General features: G+C 39.4%; 2 protein-coding genes across 21 annotated transcripts in view; one reads left to right on the top strand and one right to left on the bottom strand.

The window, feature by feature from the left end:
* Window positions 1-12,523, top strand: part of TANC1 (tetratricopeptide repeat, ankyrin repeat and coiled-coil containing 1) — a 119,554-nt gene extending 107,031 nt beyond the window's left edge. For all 10 annotated transcript variants that reach the window (XM_069780567.1, XM_069780566.1, XM_069780573.1 and 7 more), the window contains 8 exons: window positions 208-341; window positions 873-996; window positions 1,118-1,293; window positions 3,839-3,971; window positions 4,828-4,919; window positions 7,207-7,353; window positions 8,916-9,016; window positions 9,900-12,523. In XM_069780567.1, coding sequence (XP_069636668.1) covers window positions 208-341; window positions 873-996; window positions 1,118-1,293; window positions 3,839-3,971; window positions 4,828-4,919; window positions 7,207-7,353; window positions 8,916-9,016; window positions 9,900-11,268 — 2,276 coding nt within the window. In that variant the 3' untranslated portion in view covers window positions 11,269-12,523. The remainder of the gene's footprint in view (window positions 1-207; window positions 342-872; window positions 997-1,117; window positions 1,294-3,838; window positions 3,972-4,827; window positions 4,920-7,206; window positions 7,354-8,915; window positions 9,017-9,899) is intronic.
* WDSUB1 (WD repeat, sterile alpha motif and U-box domain containing 1) overlaps window positions 4,927-19,115 on the bottom strand; it is a 40,849-nt gene continuing 26,660 nt past the window's right edge. For 10 of the 11 annotated variants that reach the window (XM_069780588.1, XM_069780589.1, XM_069780586.1 and 7 more), the window contains 2 exons: window positions 16,492-16,632; window positions 12,716-13,171 (listed from right to left, as the gene is read on the bottom strand). In XM_069780588.1, the coding sequence (XP_069636689.1) occupies window positions 13,008-13,171; window positions 16,492-16,632 (305 nt within the window). In that variant the 3' untranslated portion in view covers window positions 12,716-13,007. Of the gene's footprint in view, window positions 5,077-12,715; window positions 13,172-16,491; window positions 16,633-19,115 lie in introns of those variants that run through there. The other variant, XM_069780587.1, reaches the window with a different exon arrangement.

Raw genomic sequence — 19,115 nt, 5'->3', positions numbered from 1 at the left:
ATCTTTTTATTTACTAGAGAATGCCTGTGGCTTATTGACTTAACCTGATTCTGACTAATTCATTTGAGTCTGAAAGTAGTTATGAAAATCTTACAGAGCAGCTGAGCTGAAACAATTGGGGATTCAGTAATATTCCCATAACATGCATGTGTCAAAAGACGTGGTAAAACAGCTAAGAGATAATGTTGATGAAAATGCTTTCTTTAGCCCTGACAGCTGCTGCAGGAAGAGGAAAACTGGAAGTCTGTGAATTACTTCTTGAACATGGAGCAGTTGTGACGAGACCTAATCGGAGGGGGATTCCTCCACTTTTCTGTGCAGTACGGCAGGGGCACTGGCAGGTCTGACACATATTTGCAAATTAAATGGATTCCTTTGGGAAGCGGTCCTTGATTCCTCCCATCCCATCCCATCTCCCAGTCCTGTAATAAATTAGTGTAAATTTTCTAATACACATTTGCATCAGCTTCGAAGGGATGTGTTCAGAAGCTCACTTTTTAAGTTATTGAAAGCGATACAAAGGATTTTGAAGTACATTGGCTGCATGACAACCTTAGTTGTAATATACCTGAAAAATAATACATGGGAGTTAAAATATTTTATTTCTGAGACCAAGAACAGAGGCAATTTCAGATCCTCTGTACTGTTTCTGTATTAATGGAGAGAGGACCTTAGAGTCTGGAGCCTTCCTCATGCTGGACACTCCTGTCAGGAGAAGGCCCTGAATTGCAAACAGTTATGGCTTGAGTTGCGCAGGATTTCTCAATGATTGCTATAAATAACACCATAGTCCTCTTCTTTAAAAGTTCATGCTGTTATGGCTAAAATCTAAATCTGCCAATTTATTTTTAAATTGCTATTTTGTATTTCAGATTGCTAAACTTCTAGTGGAACATGGGTCTGATGTGAATTTAAGTGACAAGCAAGGCCGAACTCCACTTATGGTGGCTTCTTGTGAAGGACATTTGAGCACTGTGGAATTTCTGCTTTCTGAAGGTAGAAAATAAATAGTGATTCAAGGCTGCACAGCCGTTCCAGAGACTGCATCTGTGTGAGTTAGGTAATTTTGCTTATTAAACAGGACATCTTCATAACAAAGTTAATTTTCATTTTACAGGTGCAACTATTTCATCTCTGGACAAAGAAGGACTGACAGCTTTGAGCTGGGCATGTCTAAAAGGCCACAGGCAAGTGGTTCAGTATTTAGTTGAGAAAGGTGCAACAACTGATCAGACAGACAAAAATGGACGAACACCTCTAGACCTGGCTGCTTTTTATGGAGATGCTGATATTGTAAGTAGAACTAACAGCAGAAAAACTAAGCATGTATTGAATTTTCATAATAGAAAACAAAGCTTAGAAAAATACTGCTAACCAAAACAGAAAGGAAATTTGAGGAAGTAGCCAAGATGCTTACACTGCTAGCATCTTGACTGCAGTGCAGGTATTTACTCAGAAAAGCATTTTCTAGATAAGGTTTTAGTACCAATGTAGTTGTGATAGATAGAGCATGCTGTTGTACTTCATGAGTTTTTAAATCTCAATAAAAAGTAGCATTTACAATTTCTGTGTTGGATGAACTGGAATTAAAAAAAAAAAAAAACACAAAAAACCACCTGTGGCACGTGAAAGGAAAATATCTCTTTTCAGCCTCTGCAAACCCACTGAGGTAACTGACAGGGTCCCAGTCTGTTGGGTGCCTTAGGTGGAACAGAGACCCCAAGTAAAAGATGTGGCAGTATTATTCTTCTTCCTACAACAGATGAAATGCAGGAAGATTTTGCTTTTCCATCATAAGGCCGCATTGCTTGTCTTTGATGGGTATCTTACATGCTTTGCATGACAGGGAGAGAACTGTTAGAAATCCGTACACTTTTCATCTTGCGAAGATGGCACTGAGCACATCTTAGTGTTACTGTCCAGTCTATATATGTGGAAGTACAGGGCCTGAGGTGTAAATTCAGTTTTTCTCGGTTTGTTCCACAGATCATTTCAGAAACAGGACAACAACTGAAGTTCCTTTTTCAGTCCTGTACCTTTCTCACATACTACCTTCTTCCTCTATAGTAAATGTTACAATACAAGATTTTAAGGCATTTTAGGTGAAGTTTTTCTGAATCTGAAATGGGCCATGCCAATAACTGAGATCAAAAGTATAAAATAAGTTTAAAGTCTATGATTTAGAATTCTTTACATCTTTAAAATCACAGATTTTTGAAGTGATCGTATATTTTTGTTCTCAAGCTTCAAAACTCAGTAATTAAGCACAATTCAGAAGCCTAACCAGATAGGAATGCAATTTCCGCAACCTGCATGGTAGGGCATGCTCAAATCTGCATGCACTATAAACAGATCCAAGAGTTCACGAGGAAGCTAGAAAGAATAGCATACGCAGCCTCCTAAACTTGCTAGCATCTTTATTTCTAGAGTTGGTATATACAATGTCCTGTTTCAAAACAGCAGTTCTTGAATAAGAATGCTGCCATACAGTATTACTTGTTGTAGCACTCTAAGTCCCATTCAGCCTTAGTCAGGATTAACTTGAAATTGTAAATAAGCCCTAGATTCTGTAGTGGCTTTAACATGTTTCGGAAGTCACATCACAGAGCTATTCCTGCCACTGCAAGTGTTTCTAGGTAACACTGGGGACCTGAAGAGGGACTTCTTTCCTGCTTGGGAATGAGCGGTAGCCAGACTCCTGTACGTACTTTCACTGTAGGTTACTGCACTGGAGTAGAACAGACTGCCAGTCCACCTGGTAGACTGGCCACATCAGCAGTTCATACAGCTGAACAGCCTGGTCTCTCTGCTAGAGCAACAGACAAAGGTGCAATAATACTAATTAAGAGATCACTCAGCAGGCCTGCAGCTTTCCTGTCAGTGAGAAGGATTGTTAATACCTCTCTCCATACTAGAGTACTGCCAGTCGCATTTGGGCAAGCAATGGTTATGTGAAAGAACTATTGCTTACATCAGACCTGCCTTGCTGTCATTTCCTATATGTTGCACTTTTAATTAAATATTGCTGATGGACAATTACGAGAATTACTCTGTTGCTCTGGATGCTTGGTGAATGCTTGGTGGAAGCTGATGGTGTCTGACATATTTACTTTGCTTTCTTAAACTTTTTTATTTGCCCTTGCTGCATTTTACATTTGCTGCATTTATGTCAAACTGCAGTATTAGACTGCTGTAATAAATGGTTAAGAAATGAATAAAATTACAGATGTGTTTTTCTTCATATAGAACAAGTGGTCTCTCAGCATCATAATTTGTATTTACACTGTTAACTAGCATGTTTTAAGTATCTCACATTACAGAATAGTAGTCTGTGTATTTTCTCTTTATTGTATTTGTATAGCATTGTGTCCTACCCTAGGAGCATATTCCGGTACTGCACTTCATGCTTGTCATTGTTGTGTTAGGGTGTACTTGAAGCTGAAAGCACAGGGCCTACACTGCTGCTCTGCTTTCTTCTGAGCTTACTGCCTTTACGCTTGAGTTGCTGTGTCTGCATATTGGCATGCTGAACATGAACAAAGGAGGCAACAAGCATAATGTTTTGTTCTTAGTGTTTTTCTGACACAGGTACTTCCAGGAATTTGCGGGTTGGTTTTTTTAATACCTTAATGGCAGCTCTTGAGTGCAGTTTGATTGCATTCCCATGCCGTGTTGTCTTCAATGGATTCAGTTCAATGGATTTAAAATGGCTTTAGCACACTCTGGAGTGTATACACAGTATACTTCAAGGAAGATTAGATGGTAGCTTAAATATTTCACTGTTCTGCCTCTCCTACCAAAAATCATGTTACAAGGTTTGTCTTGTTTCTTTTCACAGGTGCAGTACTTGGTAGAGAAAGGAGCAATGATTGAGCATGTTGACCACAGTGGCATGCGGCCACTGGACAGAGCTATCGGATGTCGTAATACATCAGTAGTGGTTATGCTACTGAGAAAAGGAGCTAAACTAGGTCAGTAAAACTATCCTACACTCAAGAGAAACAACTGAATATCTGCTCTGCTAGAATTACTGTCATTTCTGTAAAGTAGATTAAATAAATAAATCTTGAAATACATACTAGATTTTTGCAGGTTTTATGGTTTGCAGATGCCCACTCAAGAGAAATCAATCTCTTTCTTTTAAAGGCAGACACTCAAGACTCACTTCAGAAGTGAGGAAATGCTTAAGTAATTTTATTCTATTCCTTTCTTTGATGTATGTTGATGAGGAGATCTGGAGGAGTCAAGTCTTTATATGGTTACTCTATCATGATATACTTAAACAAGAAAATTTTCATTATGCTATTAGTGATACTTAATTCTGACACTATTAATGATTTAGATTAAGAAGTTTTACATTTAAATAGCATTCTTTTAATAAATTAGAGAATCGTACATTTTGCAAAGGGTGGGCAAAAAATACACGTGCAAATCATGTATCATCGCTAGGCAAGCAGATGGTGCAGATGTGTACATGATAATTATTGAATCTGTAGTACCTTTAAGTCATCATTTATTATATTTGGGTACTAAGAATGATCAAATATAGATCCTTATTTAGGCCTGAACTTTACCGTGACTTTCATACTGTCCTATACTGGCTTTAGACCAGGGGTGACATGAGTCGGACCATTTAATATCTGGCTGTTATCTATGTGGGGTGGCAGGGGGCATGTATGGATGTATATGTATTTTAAATATATGCACATAATAATAGTAATCCATGCAGGTGGAATACTTAAGTAGGATTAGGCTTTCTAGTGTGAATAGGTATCAGAAACATACTTTCTTCCCTTTTGTCAGAGATCCTTAAAATTTAACTTGCAGGAAATGCAGCATGGGCAATGGCCACCTCAAAACCCGATATTCTCCTTATTCTGCTGCAGAAACTGATGGAAGAAGGAAATATACTGTACAAAGTAGGTAGATTTTTATTTTTTCTGATAGCAGAACGTTATAATTGGACTTCTGTCTGAAGGTAGATTAAAATTCTTTATACCTCCTTTTCTGTTCAAACAAGATGTGTTCTTGCACATCCTCTCATGTTGGGAATAAGACCAAGAAATCTTGAGAACCCTGGGAAAGAATAATTGAAAACTCTTGTGTAAAATAAATAAAAAAATAAAAATTTTAAGACAGCTAAGTACATTTTCTTTCTGTTGAGCAAATCGTTCTGTGAACATTTGTAGCAGTCAGTTGCTTCTTAAGAGCAACTCGGAATGTAAGGTGCTCATTTGAATGTCTTGTTGAATTAAGTGACATTTAGGAATAACTTCTCTTCAGGATAATGTTCTTTTGTGTGCTATTTAAATATATAATGAGGAAAGCAACAGCTCTTGTGATACATTCTTTTTACTAGTGGTGATATATTGCTCAGAAGAGAGACTGGAATTATTTTTGTAAACTGTGATACACCTGCATTATTTCATTAGTACAACACAGTGCTCAATGGCTTATATAAGCATAATTTAAAGTCTGTTCTAGCTAAAATACTTGTAATTTGTATGGTTTTTTTTATAAGGGCCCTCAAATCACCTTACCTCTGATTTTTGTTCTATATCAAATGGCTTTGCATAGTACAGAAGAGAGACCCTTGATGAGACTTTGGCATCATGAATCAGGGTGGACCTGCTTAGATTCTCCCAAATTCTGTATAGCAGTCTTAGGAATACATCTGGATAATTTATAGAGTTTCTTGATCCTGAAATGGGTTTAGAGCTTTATATCCAAGCAGGTGCCTTTAAGCATGGGACATCTTTCAACATAAAGGGTAACAGATTTTATGCTACAAAGGCAGTTCTGACATCCCTGGGAAGCCTCTCCCAGGGATGTCACACTTCTCTGGTGGTGTGTTGAATGCAACTCGTTGTTCAGGGAGAAGGTGCCACCATGTCACCAGCACCAATTCATTTTCTTCAGTTTCTCCTCAAGTTGCTCTACAGGTTGAACCCTGCCTGGACTCTGAGATCACAGAGTAACATAGCAGGACTTGGTACTAATATGTTTTACCAGAGGCTGAATTCCCTGCTGGTATCTACTTTTAGAGTGCTTAATTTTATTACAGTAATTTGAATGGACTTGCTAGAGCTGTGGTATGTCATTTAGCTTATTAAACTTTTTCCAGTATACTTTGATTTATTTACTTGCCAAAGTGGTTTTTAAATGGTTATTTTGCAGAGTAACACACATTTGAGCGTGCTCACAGTATGCAATAACTACTTTTCAGCTCTCCAGCTGAATAAAATAAGATAAACCTTAAATATTTTCCTTGCCTGTTTCAGCAGTAAATTTTGACCACTTAGAGTGTTAAGATGAATTAAATGATAAAAAACACCCGATGTTTATGAAAAGAAATTAACTTGTAAAATATCCATAAAATCTCTTCACCTGTCAATTAAAAGATGTGCTTTTCTATCACGCTACAAGGATGTCAGTGGGTTTTGCAAAACTGTCTCAAATCTTCAGTTTATTGTGAAGATATTCTCCAGGCATCTCTTGGAGAGTCTGAATATTTCTAGTGCATGGGTGGATCATTCAGGTAGTCAGGTTAGCTCTCTTACTCAACCTCTGTTAAGCAGTGGGAGAGTGACCTTTGACTACTTTAAATTCATAGACTCAGTCGCCCCACTAATCACAGCTGAGACTCCTAAGTGGATCTGGCAGTAGCTGGACTGCGTATTTGAATGTTGTACCAACTCTTCCTCCATCTCCCATCCAGCCCCTTCTGTTGCCAGAGGTTATTCTGCAGTATCACCACCTGATTAAGGATACACCATTCCTGATTAAGGCTATGCTCTACTAGAGGCATCTAGGCCTTAGAGTTTTAATCAACTACATCATCAGATATTTGACTGCTCTGTTTAAAAAAAAAAAAAAAAAAATTAATTGTATCATACATAAATTGTACCAGAAAAATGCATGTATGTACAAGTAGTACGTATTAATGAAAATATGATCCTGGTGAAATACTGTTAAAGGTATGAGTTTAGAAACAAACACAAATTCTAGTTAACATGCAAGTTCTCTCACTGTGTCTGTGTGTAAGTGTAATTCCTACTGTATGTATTTATTTTTTTAAAAAATCTGGCTCTGCGTTTTCTATGTGAAGAGCACCTGTTGGTAGATGTCAAATACAAATGTGCTTTGTTGCACCAGTATTGCAATATTAAGAGTTTGTGAAAAGCCTTTTGTTTCCTAAATTTGTAGAAAGGTAAGATGAAGGAAGCAGCACAGCGCTACCAGTATGCCTTGAGGAAGTTTCCAAGGGAAGGATTTGGAGAAGAAATGAAAGCATTCAATGAGCTGAGAGTTTCGTTATACCTAAATTTATCACGATGTCGCCGAAAAACAAATGTAAGTTTTGCTGTTAATCTGTTGCCTCTCCGGTATTGGGAATCTTAGACTTCTACTGCGTTATTGAGTTTGTACTTGGATATTTGGGGGTTTTGCTGTTTTAGAATCCTGTTCACGGTATCCTGATTTTGGGCTTTGTTGTGTCAACAAATGGGGACAGCTCGTAAGATGAGGGCATGTTGCCGTGGGGGATCTATTACAGCTGTCCTTATATAATACAGTTATTTTGGAATGATGAACTGCTGGATGTTTTTGGTACTTTTAAAAGACTAAATGGAAAATGCCACCACCACTACCCTTTGTTATCATACAGCATAACCTACTTCTACAGCTGTATTGTATGTGCTGGTTGTTTCTTTGTACCTTCACCAGTGCGTTAGGTGGCTGGTAAGAACCTGAATGACTATTGGAGCAAAGACTTCTGATTTTCTGAATATACCTTATACAGTTCCTTCTTTTCAAACAGTAACTTCTTAATTCCCTGGTCATCCAAGTTGTTCTTGGCATCTGCTCCCATTTGAAGAATTTCTATATATAGGTGTCCAGGACTTCACATAGGCAGTTCTGCCGGTGCTTTGCACAGCAGTACTAATCCTTTCTTTTCTGTGCTAGAACTACCTCTCCTGATGCCTTTCTTGCTGAGACTGGCTTTTTCAGTTGCATCAAACTAACAGCAGAAAGTGGCTCTGTGACCAACCAGTGCGTGTGTGTGCATGCCTGTGTGTTTCTTACGTTTCTTGTGTATCCCGCTGATAAACTCTCATTTACATTTTGCTAATCCTGAAGTGCACCACCTTGCATGTAAAGCTGAAGTTCATCATGTTGCTTTTGCATGATATCTCAGGATGGTTTTTTTGGTGTTAATACTTTCCAACCTCCTGTATCATCATGTTCGAGATAATTCAGTGTCATGCACGCCCCGTGCTGTGTATGGCTATTATAAAAATTAGACTTGCTTCTGCCTTCATCTTCCCCATAGCCATCTTTGCCCCCATTTCAGTTCTGCTTTGTTAATTCCAGTCTTTGGTTTAACCAATGATTTACTAAACTCTTATTCTGTGTTCTTGTTAAATGAAGACCAAATACATTACGTTCAGTGCAATTCTTCTCTAAAAATTTCATGTACCTTGTCAAAGAAAGCTCTGGACTAGTCCTAACCATTTCCTGATTTTTCTTGTTTTCCTCTAAATTCCTAGGTCTTTAACTGGCTGTTTTTCAAAACACATTCTAAAGCCTTGCTATGTGAGGTGGTCAATTTATCCTGTTAAACATGCATTCTCTTATATTTTAACATCTTTGGGTTGAAAATAACTGTATTGTATCTATATTAACATTGCTTTTTAGCTACCTTGGAGTCAGTTTCCCTTAGACATGAGAGACAAGGTTAGCAAGATGAGGTCTGCTCTCAGTCTTTCACAAAATACCTGCTCTTGCTAACTGATAAAAGGTGACTTTCTATACTGCATAAGCTGTCTGCACTTTTGAAGCAGTACCACAAATAAAAAGCATGCAGCTTTCTTTTATTGTCAATGTATAATGAGTACATTTGTTTAAATTATTAGGACTTTGGTATGGCTGAAGAGTTTGCTACCAAAGCATTGGATCTGAAACCCAAGTCTTACGAAGCCTATTATGCTAGAGCAAGAGCCAAAAGGAACAGCAGGTACTGTTGGATTCTGTGCGTCTGTCTGCACAGATTTATTTTTTACTTCCTAACACTTCCAGTAACTCTTTTCCTGTTCCGCTAGTTGTATTTGGAATTTACAAAGGAAAAGTTACTTTGCTTGTGCACTTTTCATCTGTATCAGGTCTCTGTATCAGTTAAAGCCAACCAAACCCAAAAAGCAATACTGAATACTCATTTAGGTAATTATTAGGCAGTCCAGAAAGTAACAAACTGATAGGAAGAGGGTTTATTTTAAGTGTAAGAGTGAATGGGACTCCTACTCCATGTGACTCAGCAGTGTGCTACCGAACTCCAGCGCTGCATTATTTATTACCAAGAATAACTGGGTGCTTTTATAGGACAGGATATGTTGAATCATTAGCAGTTCAAGACAAAAACAAGGGCAGAGAGGAGGAACCATCTCTTTAAGCTGGAAAAATACCAAACTACATGGGTATAGTTGAAGTATAGGGAGAGGTGCCTTTTTGATTCACCGTGTCTTTTCTAAGCAGAATAATAAATGGTCATGAAGCAGACTTTGGCAAGTTAACCACTCTGACGGTAACAGTAAAAGGCTTATGAGGAGTCAGTTCCTAGTGTTATCAGCAGACTTCTGCTGCCTTCCTGAAAAAGCGTTAATAGCTTTAACAAGGGGAAGGGTTTAGCCCCGGGGCTGTGCTTTCACTGTAGGAAAGAATTTCCTGGGTTTGGAGAACATCCAGTTCTTACATTGTCACCACCTGCAGCAGGAGATGACAAATCAGAAGATTTCTTTGAAAGTGGTGGAGGTGGATTAGTGGTAGGCAATGCTGAGACTCAGATTTGCCCCAGGTTTTTATTGCTTGCCTTTTTTTCTTTTTTTTTTCTTCCCCCTAAACAGAAAGCTACTTGCTGCTCTTGCTGACTTACGTGAAGCCACACAGCTGTGTCCTAGCAATCAAGAGATAAAACGTCTACTGGCTCGAGTAGAAGAGGAATGCAAACAGTTCCAGAGAACACAGCAACAGAAGCATCAGTCTCCACAGCTACTACAGCAAATTAACAACTCTGATAATGAGGAGGAGGGCATTACACAAGGTGTGAATAACTTTAATCTTCAAGACAGGGAGGATGAACTGCTACACCCTGATGAATCCGTTTCCTCTCCGCAAAGGCTGCAGTGTTCCTTAGCTGCTTCATCATACAGCAGGACCCTTCAAGAAGGTGTTCAGCAGAAAGCTAGATCTGTGTCCCCTCAAAGCAGAACAGGCAACAAATATCTGAGAGAGCCAGGCTTGATCATGCAGCCAACAAAGCAGGCACAGATTGTAAAAACCAATCAGCACCTGAGCTCCATCCAGCCTGGATCAAAAATGGGAAGCAGTCAATGTAATACAAAGACACAGTCATCTTTTCAGCATCTTCCTCAAAGTCCCTTGCCAGTCCGGCACTCAAAAATTCAGCATTTGGATGGGACAAGCACGTTATCACCCGAAAGTGTTTCCACAGGTCCTAGTTCTGAACTGTACAGTGAGAAGTTTATGTCCAGCCAGTGTTCCCATTCACAGCATAATGAGAATCTCTCTTCTCATTCTTTTGCAAGTAAGTCTAAAACCGCTGACAGGTTAACAGCCCCTACTGAAATGAATTTCAGTGAAGCAAGGCAGCAAAGTCCTCTAACCAGTGGTGTCTCTTCCAGTTCTCCATCCAGTAGTATGATTCTTGCCAGCTCCACCAGCAGCTTAACTTCAGCCAGTAGTTTTTCAGATAGTATTAAGGGACTAGGCCCAGACGTTCGACTCAAGGAGAGTAACGTTAATCAAGTTCAGGGTATTGTTGCTGAACACAGACCTCGCAATACCCCATTTATGGGAATCATGGATAAGACTGCAAGATTTCAGCAGCAAAATAGTCAATCCAGTCGCACTTGGCACTCTCAGGCATCGGATGGATTATCAACAACTGTTGCTTCTGGGGGCATTCAGTCCTCAAATTTTGAGCCACTCTCAGTCAAACACTACCAAACTAAAATTTCCTCTACTGCTGCTGGCCCAGGAGATGGCAACCAGAATGGTATGCAAACTAAAGAACGTGAGGAGCTTAAGTGCCAAATACCTACCCACTGTCAAGACAACAGAGCACCTAAACAAGCTTTGCATTTATACCCAGATGCTGTATCAAAACAGCAGTCTCACATCAATAAGGAAGGCCATCTAAGTCATGTCATGTCTACAAAACCAAAGCGATCATTCATTGAATCAAATGTATAAATACAATTTTGTATATTTACAGGGATGTAAAACTTAGCTCGTAACATCATAGGGTTCTATACAAAATACGGATTGGCTGGTCACTTCTGAGTTTTGAGTAAGCAGTCCGCATTGGCCAGTACTTAATGGGATAGAACCACTTTACACTGTTCCTACCATCACAGGACAGTTACAGTAACTGGAATAGCAAATCTGTGTAGAAAGAGTTGGTTAGGATCACCAATCCACCAAACTAGGACCTCAAGCAAAGAAATCCTTTCCCTTACGTTTTACCATTAAATAATACTTTCCTTTTCCATAGGGCTTTAATCTTGGCTTTTGGTTATATTACATCTCACCACTTACTTACATAATAATTGTGCCTCTATAATGCTTAAGTAAGTGCTTACTTCTCAAAACAGTGTTAAGAAAGATACCTGCTGCATAATACTCGGATCTGTATATGTATGCTTTTTTTAAAATCAAAGATAGTATTTTATCACTTTTCTAGTGGGATCTAATTTGGGTTGCATGATGTACATTTAGGAAGCATAAATAATTTGTGTATGAGTAAACTAAAAGTAAGTGGCCATGTTTTGACATGTAAATATAACTATTTTAGTAACTAGAAGAAATCAAGTAAAATAAACAGTGACATTTGCATGTGTATTGAAAGGCTTTGACCATATTGGTTATTGCACTGAAGAACACAATATTATGGCATATTAACAATAATCGCACTTTATATAGTTTATCTAATCACCTTTGGGTGCTATCTTAAAGCAGAATGATTTATTGTTTATTTGCAAAAAAGGTACAGCAATGAAATGTTCAGTAAGTGTTTTTATGGGAAACCCAAGAAATTGATGGAGTGAAGACGAAAGTTTGAGGAAAAGTGTATATACAGTTGCATGATGGGATGAAGCCGTGAAGGTTTTTTTTTTTTTGGAGGAAATAAGATTTTTATACTGGCAAAAAGAGCCTGAAAATAAACAGATGTAATGACATTCCTGTGAGTGCAATTAGGTTGGAGTGGTCAACTTTACATAGTCAGTCACTTTTCACACCTTATTTGTATGCAGTGTTTTATGTACATTGTAAACAGCCGTACCCATTTTTACAAATTCTTTTTGAGTTCGCATCATTATGCTTTAGCTTATTTATTGTTTACTGTTTCTTTGATATTTTGTACAAGTCCTATATTAGCCTTGTCCTGTAGTTCTATTTTTGCACACTACTGTATTTTTTTCCGTACAAAATAAAGATTATTAATATACCTGTGGGATGCGATGCAGTCACTGATGGTTACAGGAGAAACTCTCTCCCAACTTTTCCAACTCCATGTTCAGTAATAGGGAACAGAGAAAGACACATTTTTGTTTTTAAATTGGAAAAAGGAATACAGATTATATACTTTGCTATTTCTTACCTTCTGAAAGACTAACTTGGCAAAACCAAAACTCATAAATGTAGTGAAAATTTTGAGACAACTTTATTTGAAAAACTGTGAATCTGAATACTTCATTTCTTAAACAGATATACTGCAAAGTAAAATTACCAGTAACTTAAAAGTTTTTCAGGAATTCCCTGGGAGCTTCCAACAGTGAAGATTCTCCTAACACCCACTTAAATGACAGCCACAGATTAGAACAGAAACACATTTTTTTTTCTTTCCAATTGTTTCTGATGCAGTTATTTCGTTTAGCTACATACAATTTCATTTCCATTAATTTTAACAAACAACTTCAAAACTAAGCGGTTTAACTGTCTTTCTGCTGAGTCTCCAGCCAGCGACTGATAGCCATTTTTAGTGTCCTATTTGGTGTAAGCATAAGAGAGGGGAGAGGAAGATTTGTCATGGGACTAGATCGTCTTCTAGTGCTGATCCAGTTTTCCATTGCTTCCTTTTCATAGGAGTAGCCATCTACAAAGAAACCACCATCAACAGCTTATGCTACCGATGCCTGGGCACTGTTATGCTGTACAGCTTGTAGCTATTTAAATTTAAAAGGGATGTAAGGGAATCAGTATTTCCAAACAGGAAAACTGACATACAGAAAAATGGTCTGTGAAAGTTTTACCATAAACTGAAACATATTTCTTTCAAATTACATAGTTAAACATACTACAATAAAATTTTATACAGCAGTATTAAGATCAAAATTTGGTTCAACCTTTCTAAATTATACTGTACTCAGCAAACTAACCAGTACAAGCTATTTTAGAAAGCACTGCAAATTTGTCAAATAAGTTACAGCTGCATAGGTTCATTGATGACTTCAAAGCAGCATATTATCTGAAAAACTCTTGCAGCTGTGTCTGAAGACACCCCCCTCCCTGCCCTGTGCCAAGAACCAGGTATGGCCTTAAGGACACATGAAATAGAGATGTCTTCAGAAAAGGCTCTGTGTGTATGTACACTCATGTTTTGCTGCTGTAGTGATTTCAGTTGGCTTGGAATTTTGCCTTGTGTGTCTGTTTGTTTGTTAGCAGCAGAGGCATGCCAGCGAGAGTCCTTTGCTAAACTAGCCCTTTCCCACCCAAGGGATTGTCTCTGATGAGGTCACGGGATTAAGCCAAGTTCATGCCTGATCTGGTGACTAAGGTACACAACAGGACCAAATTACATAAAGACTTCCTGTGTCCTTATTTGTGGTTAAGGAATTACCTACTGTACAGATAAAGTTCATTACAAGGCTGTAAAAAGGAATCATCAGAGCAAGAAACACTGAACCAGTGAGGTGGCTGGCCAGGAAACTGCATTGACAATCAGCATTTATAACAACAGTGCTTACTCAGTTCCTTTAAAGGAAATCAGGTGATGCTCATCAAGTTGCCTGGAACTGCAGTTGCTTAGCTCTTGTGATGTTTAGTTCTAAATTACTCTGAAGACACCATACTAGACATTGTCAAGCCTCACCAAGCATTTGCAAGTAATATTCTCCCCCCACCCCAGTACTTTGAGAAATACAACGCAATGTTTCTATTTGCTAGTTAAGGACAATGGGAGAGGGAAAATAAAGGGTACTGAACCATTACTATACATGAAACAGAGTTGTTAATAAAACCAGCATGTCAGTTAGTTAAAAAAAAAAAAAAAAAAAAAAGCCTAAGGTGGGGGAAGAACTCCCTGCCCAACAAAAAAACCCAACCAAACAACAAAAAAAAGCTGTGTACCCCCAAAAAACCCCCCATAAATGGCATATTGGTGTTAAAGTTAGTGCATGCCTTTGGTTAATAAAACCATTAGATTTTAATCACAATTTAAACAATCATTTCCATTTAGCTGAATATAAAGTTCTTGACTAACTTTTTAAAAAGTATTTTCACCTCGGGAACCCTTTATAGTTAAAAAAAAAAAAAAAAAGAAGGACAATGATAGCTGACCATGAATATAAACAGTTCAGGCTAGTTTCATGTTTCTATCTCTCTCTCACTGCAAAGCACCAAAATATATTATGCACGTTACATAAGACTTCCTTTTCAGTTTGAGTGATCCATAATAAGAACTGAAAGCTCATTAACATCTAAAGGCTAACACAACTAAAGACTGCTGCTGTGCAGTACTCAGCGATGAACTCTCAGCGGGCCGACCAAGCCCCGAGTTGGGCACTTGACCCTCAACGCCCATCTAGTTTCAGGATTTCAGCTCTTCCAGTCAGCACCGTAACAAGCTGCTACTTGAAGAACAGAAATAGAGGAATAAACCCCACCCCACCCTGCCACGTATTAGCACAATCACCCAGGAACACCTCCATCTGATGAAATACAAACCTGTGTCCTCCACCCCTCCTCTAAAACAGGGCGACACTCTATTTCCTTCCCCTTATTGAATATCGGCCACTTACTTCTTAACATGGAAAAAAATCTTATTTAGGCTGGTCACTTGAGTAAAAGAAATAGGCAATTTGGCATTCTACCTTCTATTTAGTTTTCCTTAAATTCTACAAAGCACAAAAGCATAAAAGTTTTACTTAACTCTTACTTAGCTTACTAACCTAGACAAAATACACAGGTCACTTCAGTTAGTTACTTTCTAATCTCAGAAATATCTAAATTCCTCCAATTTGAATCTGCAGAATTGCCCCCATCTTAAAGTCAGCCGCGTTCATACTACAGGAACTTCAGTTCTACAGTGTTAGGCAGTGAAGCAGCTAGTTAGTGAATACAGAAGTTTACGAACACAGAACTATACTTTCCTTCACCTGTCTTGCCACAAACCAACCTTTCTCCTGCTGCAATAGCTAACATTTCTGTTATTATTCATCAACTTCTATAAAAATAAAGCAGTGTGAGGAACTCCCAGATATGCCCACCCAATGTTCTGAAAAGCAGAGGAGTCCCATGCTTCAGGACAGCAGCGTAACACGCAAATACTGAAAGGCAAACGGGCATTATTTATTAGCTACTAAATACTATAATTGATCACACACTGTGAACATTTTATTTTAAAAGGTCAACAGTTTCTCTTTAAAATGCCTATTTTGTTTTGTAATATACATGTGAACAGTAACTGGCAGTAATTTTCAACTTTTCAACAAAACTATCCTGCTCTAAAGCTATGTATCCTTATTTCAAAATCATATAAAGAAAAGGATATGCAAGGCTGTCCCCCTACTGCTACTGTTTATAAGCTCAAGCCCTGTTAAGTGCAGTGCTTACCACTCTAGCAGTTAGCAAATGTCTTCATTTAATTCTCAAAAATCTGGTGTGATACCTCAAAACTGTATGAAATTAGTCACTGTTTACAGAACATAAAAAAATATACTGGTCTTTTGATGATCATATGCTCCCCCCACCAAGATCAGAACTATAAAATACTAGTTCTTCTAAAATGTTTTAACTACATCATAACATCTTCTGCTCCTTGCATATCTCAGTTCCAAGGTCTTGTTGAATTTAAATGAATCTCATTCTGTACAAACTTTTAAGTGCTATACGCGTGGTGTGCTAAGAGTAGTAATGAGCCTGGTTTTTGGTCATGTCCCCTCCCCCTCCCCCAGGGTGCACAATTCCATTTTGCACTTACGGAGACAACTCTGTAATTAGGCTTGTAATTACATTTGCAAAAGCACACAAAGGAAGGAACATAACAGTATTATTCTCTGTATCAGCGATGTAATTGGGCAAATTAAACATTTACCACAGTTCTGTTTTGTTGCAACAGCTATTTGATTTTCGTGACCCCACACCTATCTTTACCCTTAAGCAATTCATTTTAGTCAACGCTGTTTAAAGACATACCTGCTGCAATGACAGGATCCTTCATAAGCTCCCTTGTTATAGGGCACAAGAACTCATCAGGGATAGTAACAGAAACAGAGATCATTGTCATCCGCAATTCTTCAATTTTCTGGAGGACTTTACTGCGCAGGCCTAGAGACTCTGAAAAGTTAATTGTATGTGAAGCGGACAACACAGACATGTACGGCAAAGAGGTTAGGCCTTGCATTAATTAGGAGTTGTGTTACAGGAGACACAGCTCCATCTCACCACCCCCACCTAATACAGAAAAATCTGCAGCCACCCCTGGCCGCCACTACAAACAGCCCAACTACAGCATGTCACTCATGCTGGCTAACAGTAACTCTGTGGAGTAATGAAAACAAACAGTAAAACACATGCAAGTGCAACACTGCTGCAAAGACACGGCTACCCAGCAGAACAGCATTTTAGTTAATGCATAATAGAATCACGCACATTGCCCCCATGTGCAAAGCTAACTGCAGATAAAACTGAGATGGGGTGGAAGATAGCAGTGTTTCTCCCTTGAAACTGGACTACGTAAGTGACAGTGTGACGGCGTAAAGAGTGCACAAGAGCCACCATCACCTTCAAACAGAAGGCTACCTCACAGCAAAGCATGTGAATGACTACTCATCACCCTTGAACCAGGTTTGCCCTGCAGTTTGGCACAGGGTCATATTTATGTCACCATTATGGACATAAAGTGCTAAAGTTGTCACATATCAGTAGAGAGGCATTCAGATGTTGCTTAATCTCCCCAAAAGTCTAATTCCAATAAGGCTGAGCACACTTAACAGAAGGACTCTGCTGTTGGTGTAGCATTACACAAAACAAGATGAGAAGGATGTGGTATTACTCCACTTCCAACCCTCTGTGTACCAGCTTAGTGGTTTACCAGTGCCCCTAGGCACCAGGCAGTCTGGATTCCAGTGTGCTTTTTGGCTGGGCAGCATAAAGTCCAGCTTTCTCACTTCCCAACTGTATACATTAACTGCTCTTCCAGTAGAATATTACACCAAACAGGACAGCAAAATTCACTGACACTGTAGCAGGATCAGGAGACTCCATTAGGAGGTTCTGGCCCCTGTTCCTTACATTCTTCACACTGCATAATTGAAGAAAAAGCATACAAAGTAGAACCATTCCCCCAAGTATAAGCTTACTAGGATATATTTAATCTTCTACCTCTGAGCCATGTCTGCACAACACACATAAAATTAGACTCACACAGAGGTTCTGAGACTTTGCATCCAGGCCTTACGAGTTCTTGTGACTCTCTTACTAGAGATCAAGAACCACGTTCCTACTTCTTGAATTCAGGCCACCATTAACATATACATTGACCTTCACTGTAAGTGGTAACATTGAGTGCCAATTTACAAAATGGAAGCATGCAGCACCAAGAATAAAACCACATGCCAGTTGTAGCAGTTCCATTCCTTAGTGTGATTTACAGTTTGATTGACCCATTTTTAAAAATGGTAAAAAGGAGGAACCTGGGAACTATCGACCAGTCAGCCTCACCTCTGTGCCTTGTAAGAACATGGAACAGATCCTCCTGTAAGCTATGTCAAGGCATACAGATGACAAGGAGGTGATCAGAGACAGCCAAGATGGCTTCACAAAGGGTAAATCATGCCTGACTAATCTCGTGGCCGCCTATGACTGCTTTGGTGGACAAGGGAGGATCTGCTGATGTCATCTACCTGGACTTCTGTAAGGCCTTTAACGTGGTACCAGACAACATCCTTGTCTCTAAATTAGATGGATTTGATGGATGGACTGTTAGAAGGATAAGGAGTTGGCTGGCTGGCTGTGTCCAAAGAGTCGCAATCAGTAGCTCAATGTCCAGTAACGAGTGGTGTCCCTCAAGGGTCCGTACTTCGACCAGTACTATTTACTGTCTTCACCAGCGACACAGGCAGTGGCATTGAGCACACCCTTGGCAAGTTCGCAGGTGACAGCAAGTTGAGTGGTGCAGTTGATTCGTTTGAGGGAAGGGATGCCATTCAGAGGGAGCTTGGCAGGCTTGAGAGGCGGGCGAACTCATGAAGTTCAAAAAGGCTGAGTGCAAGGTCCTGCACCTGGGTCAGGACAATCCCCAGTATCGGTACAGAATGGGGGATGAGTGGATTGAGACCAGCCCTGCGAAGGAGGACTTGGGAATACTGGTAGATGAAAAATGAGGTGTGAGCCGGCACTGTGTGCTTGCAGCCCAGAAATCCAGTCGTATCTTGGGTTGCATCAGAAGAAGTGTGGTCAGCAGGTTGAGGGAGGTGATTCTGCCCCTCTGCTCGGGTCTCATCAGACCCCACATGGAGCACTGTGTCCAGCTCCGGGGTCCTCAGTACAAGAAAGACATGGACCTGTTAGAGCAGGTCTAGAGGAGGGCCAAAAAAATGGTCACGGGGCTGGAACCCCTCTGCTATGAAGAAAGGCTGAGAGCATTGGGTTTGTTCAGCCCGGAGAAGACTCGACTTTGGGGAGACCTGAATGCGGCCTTTCAGTATCTAAAGGGGGATCATAATATAGAAAGAGAGAGGCTTTTTATCAGGGCCTGCAGTGAGCGGACAAGGGGCAGTGGTTTTAAAATGGAAGAGGGTAGGTTTAGATTAGACACA

This window comes from Haliaeetus albicilla, chromosome 4, assembly GCF_947461875.1.
Source record: "Haliaeetus albicilla chromosome 4, bHalAlb1.1, whole genome shotgun sequence".
Taxonomy (NCBI): domain Eukaryota; kingdom Metazoa; phylum Chordata; class Aves; order Accipitriformes; family Accipitridae; genus Haliaeetus; species Haliaeetus albicilla.
Note: the sequence above shows the minus strand (reverse complement) of the source record. Positions and strands in the feature narration are given on the sequence as shown.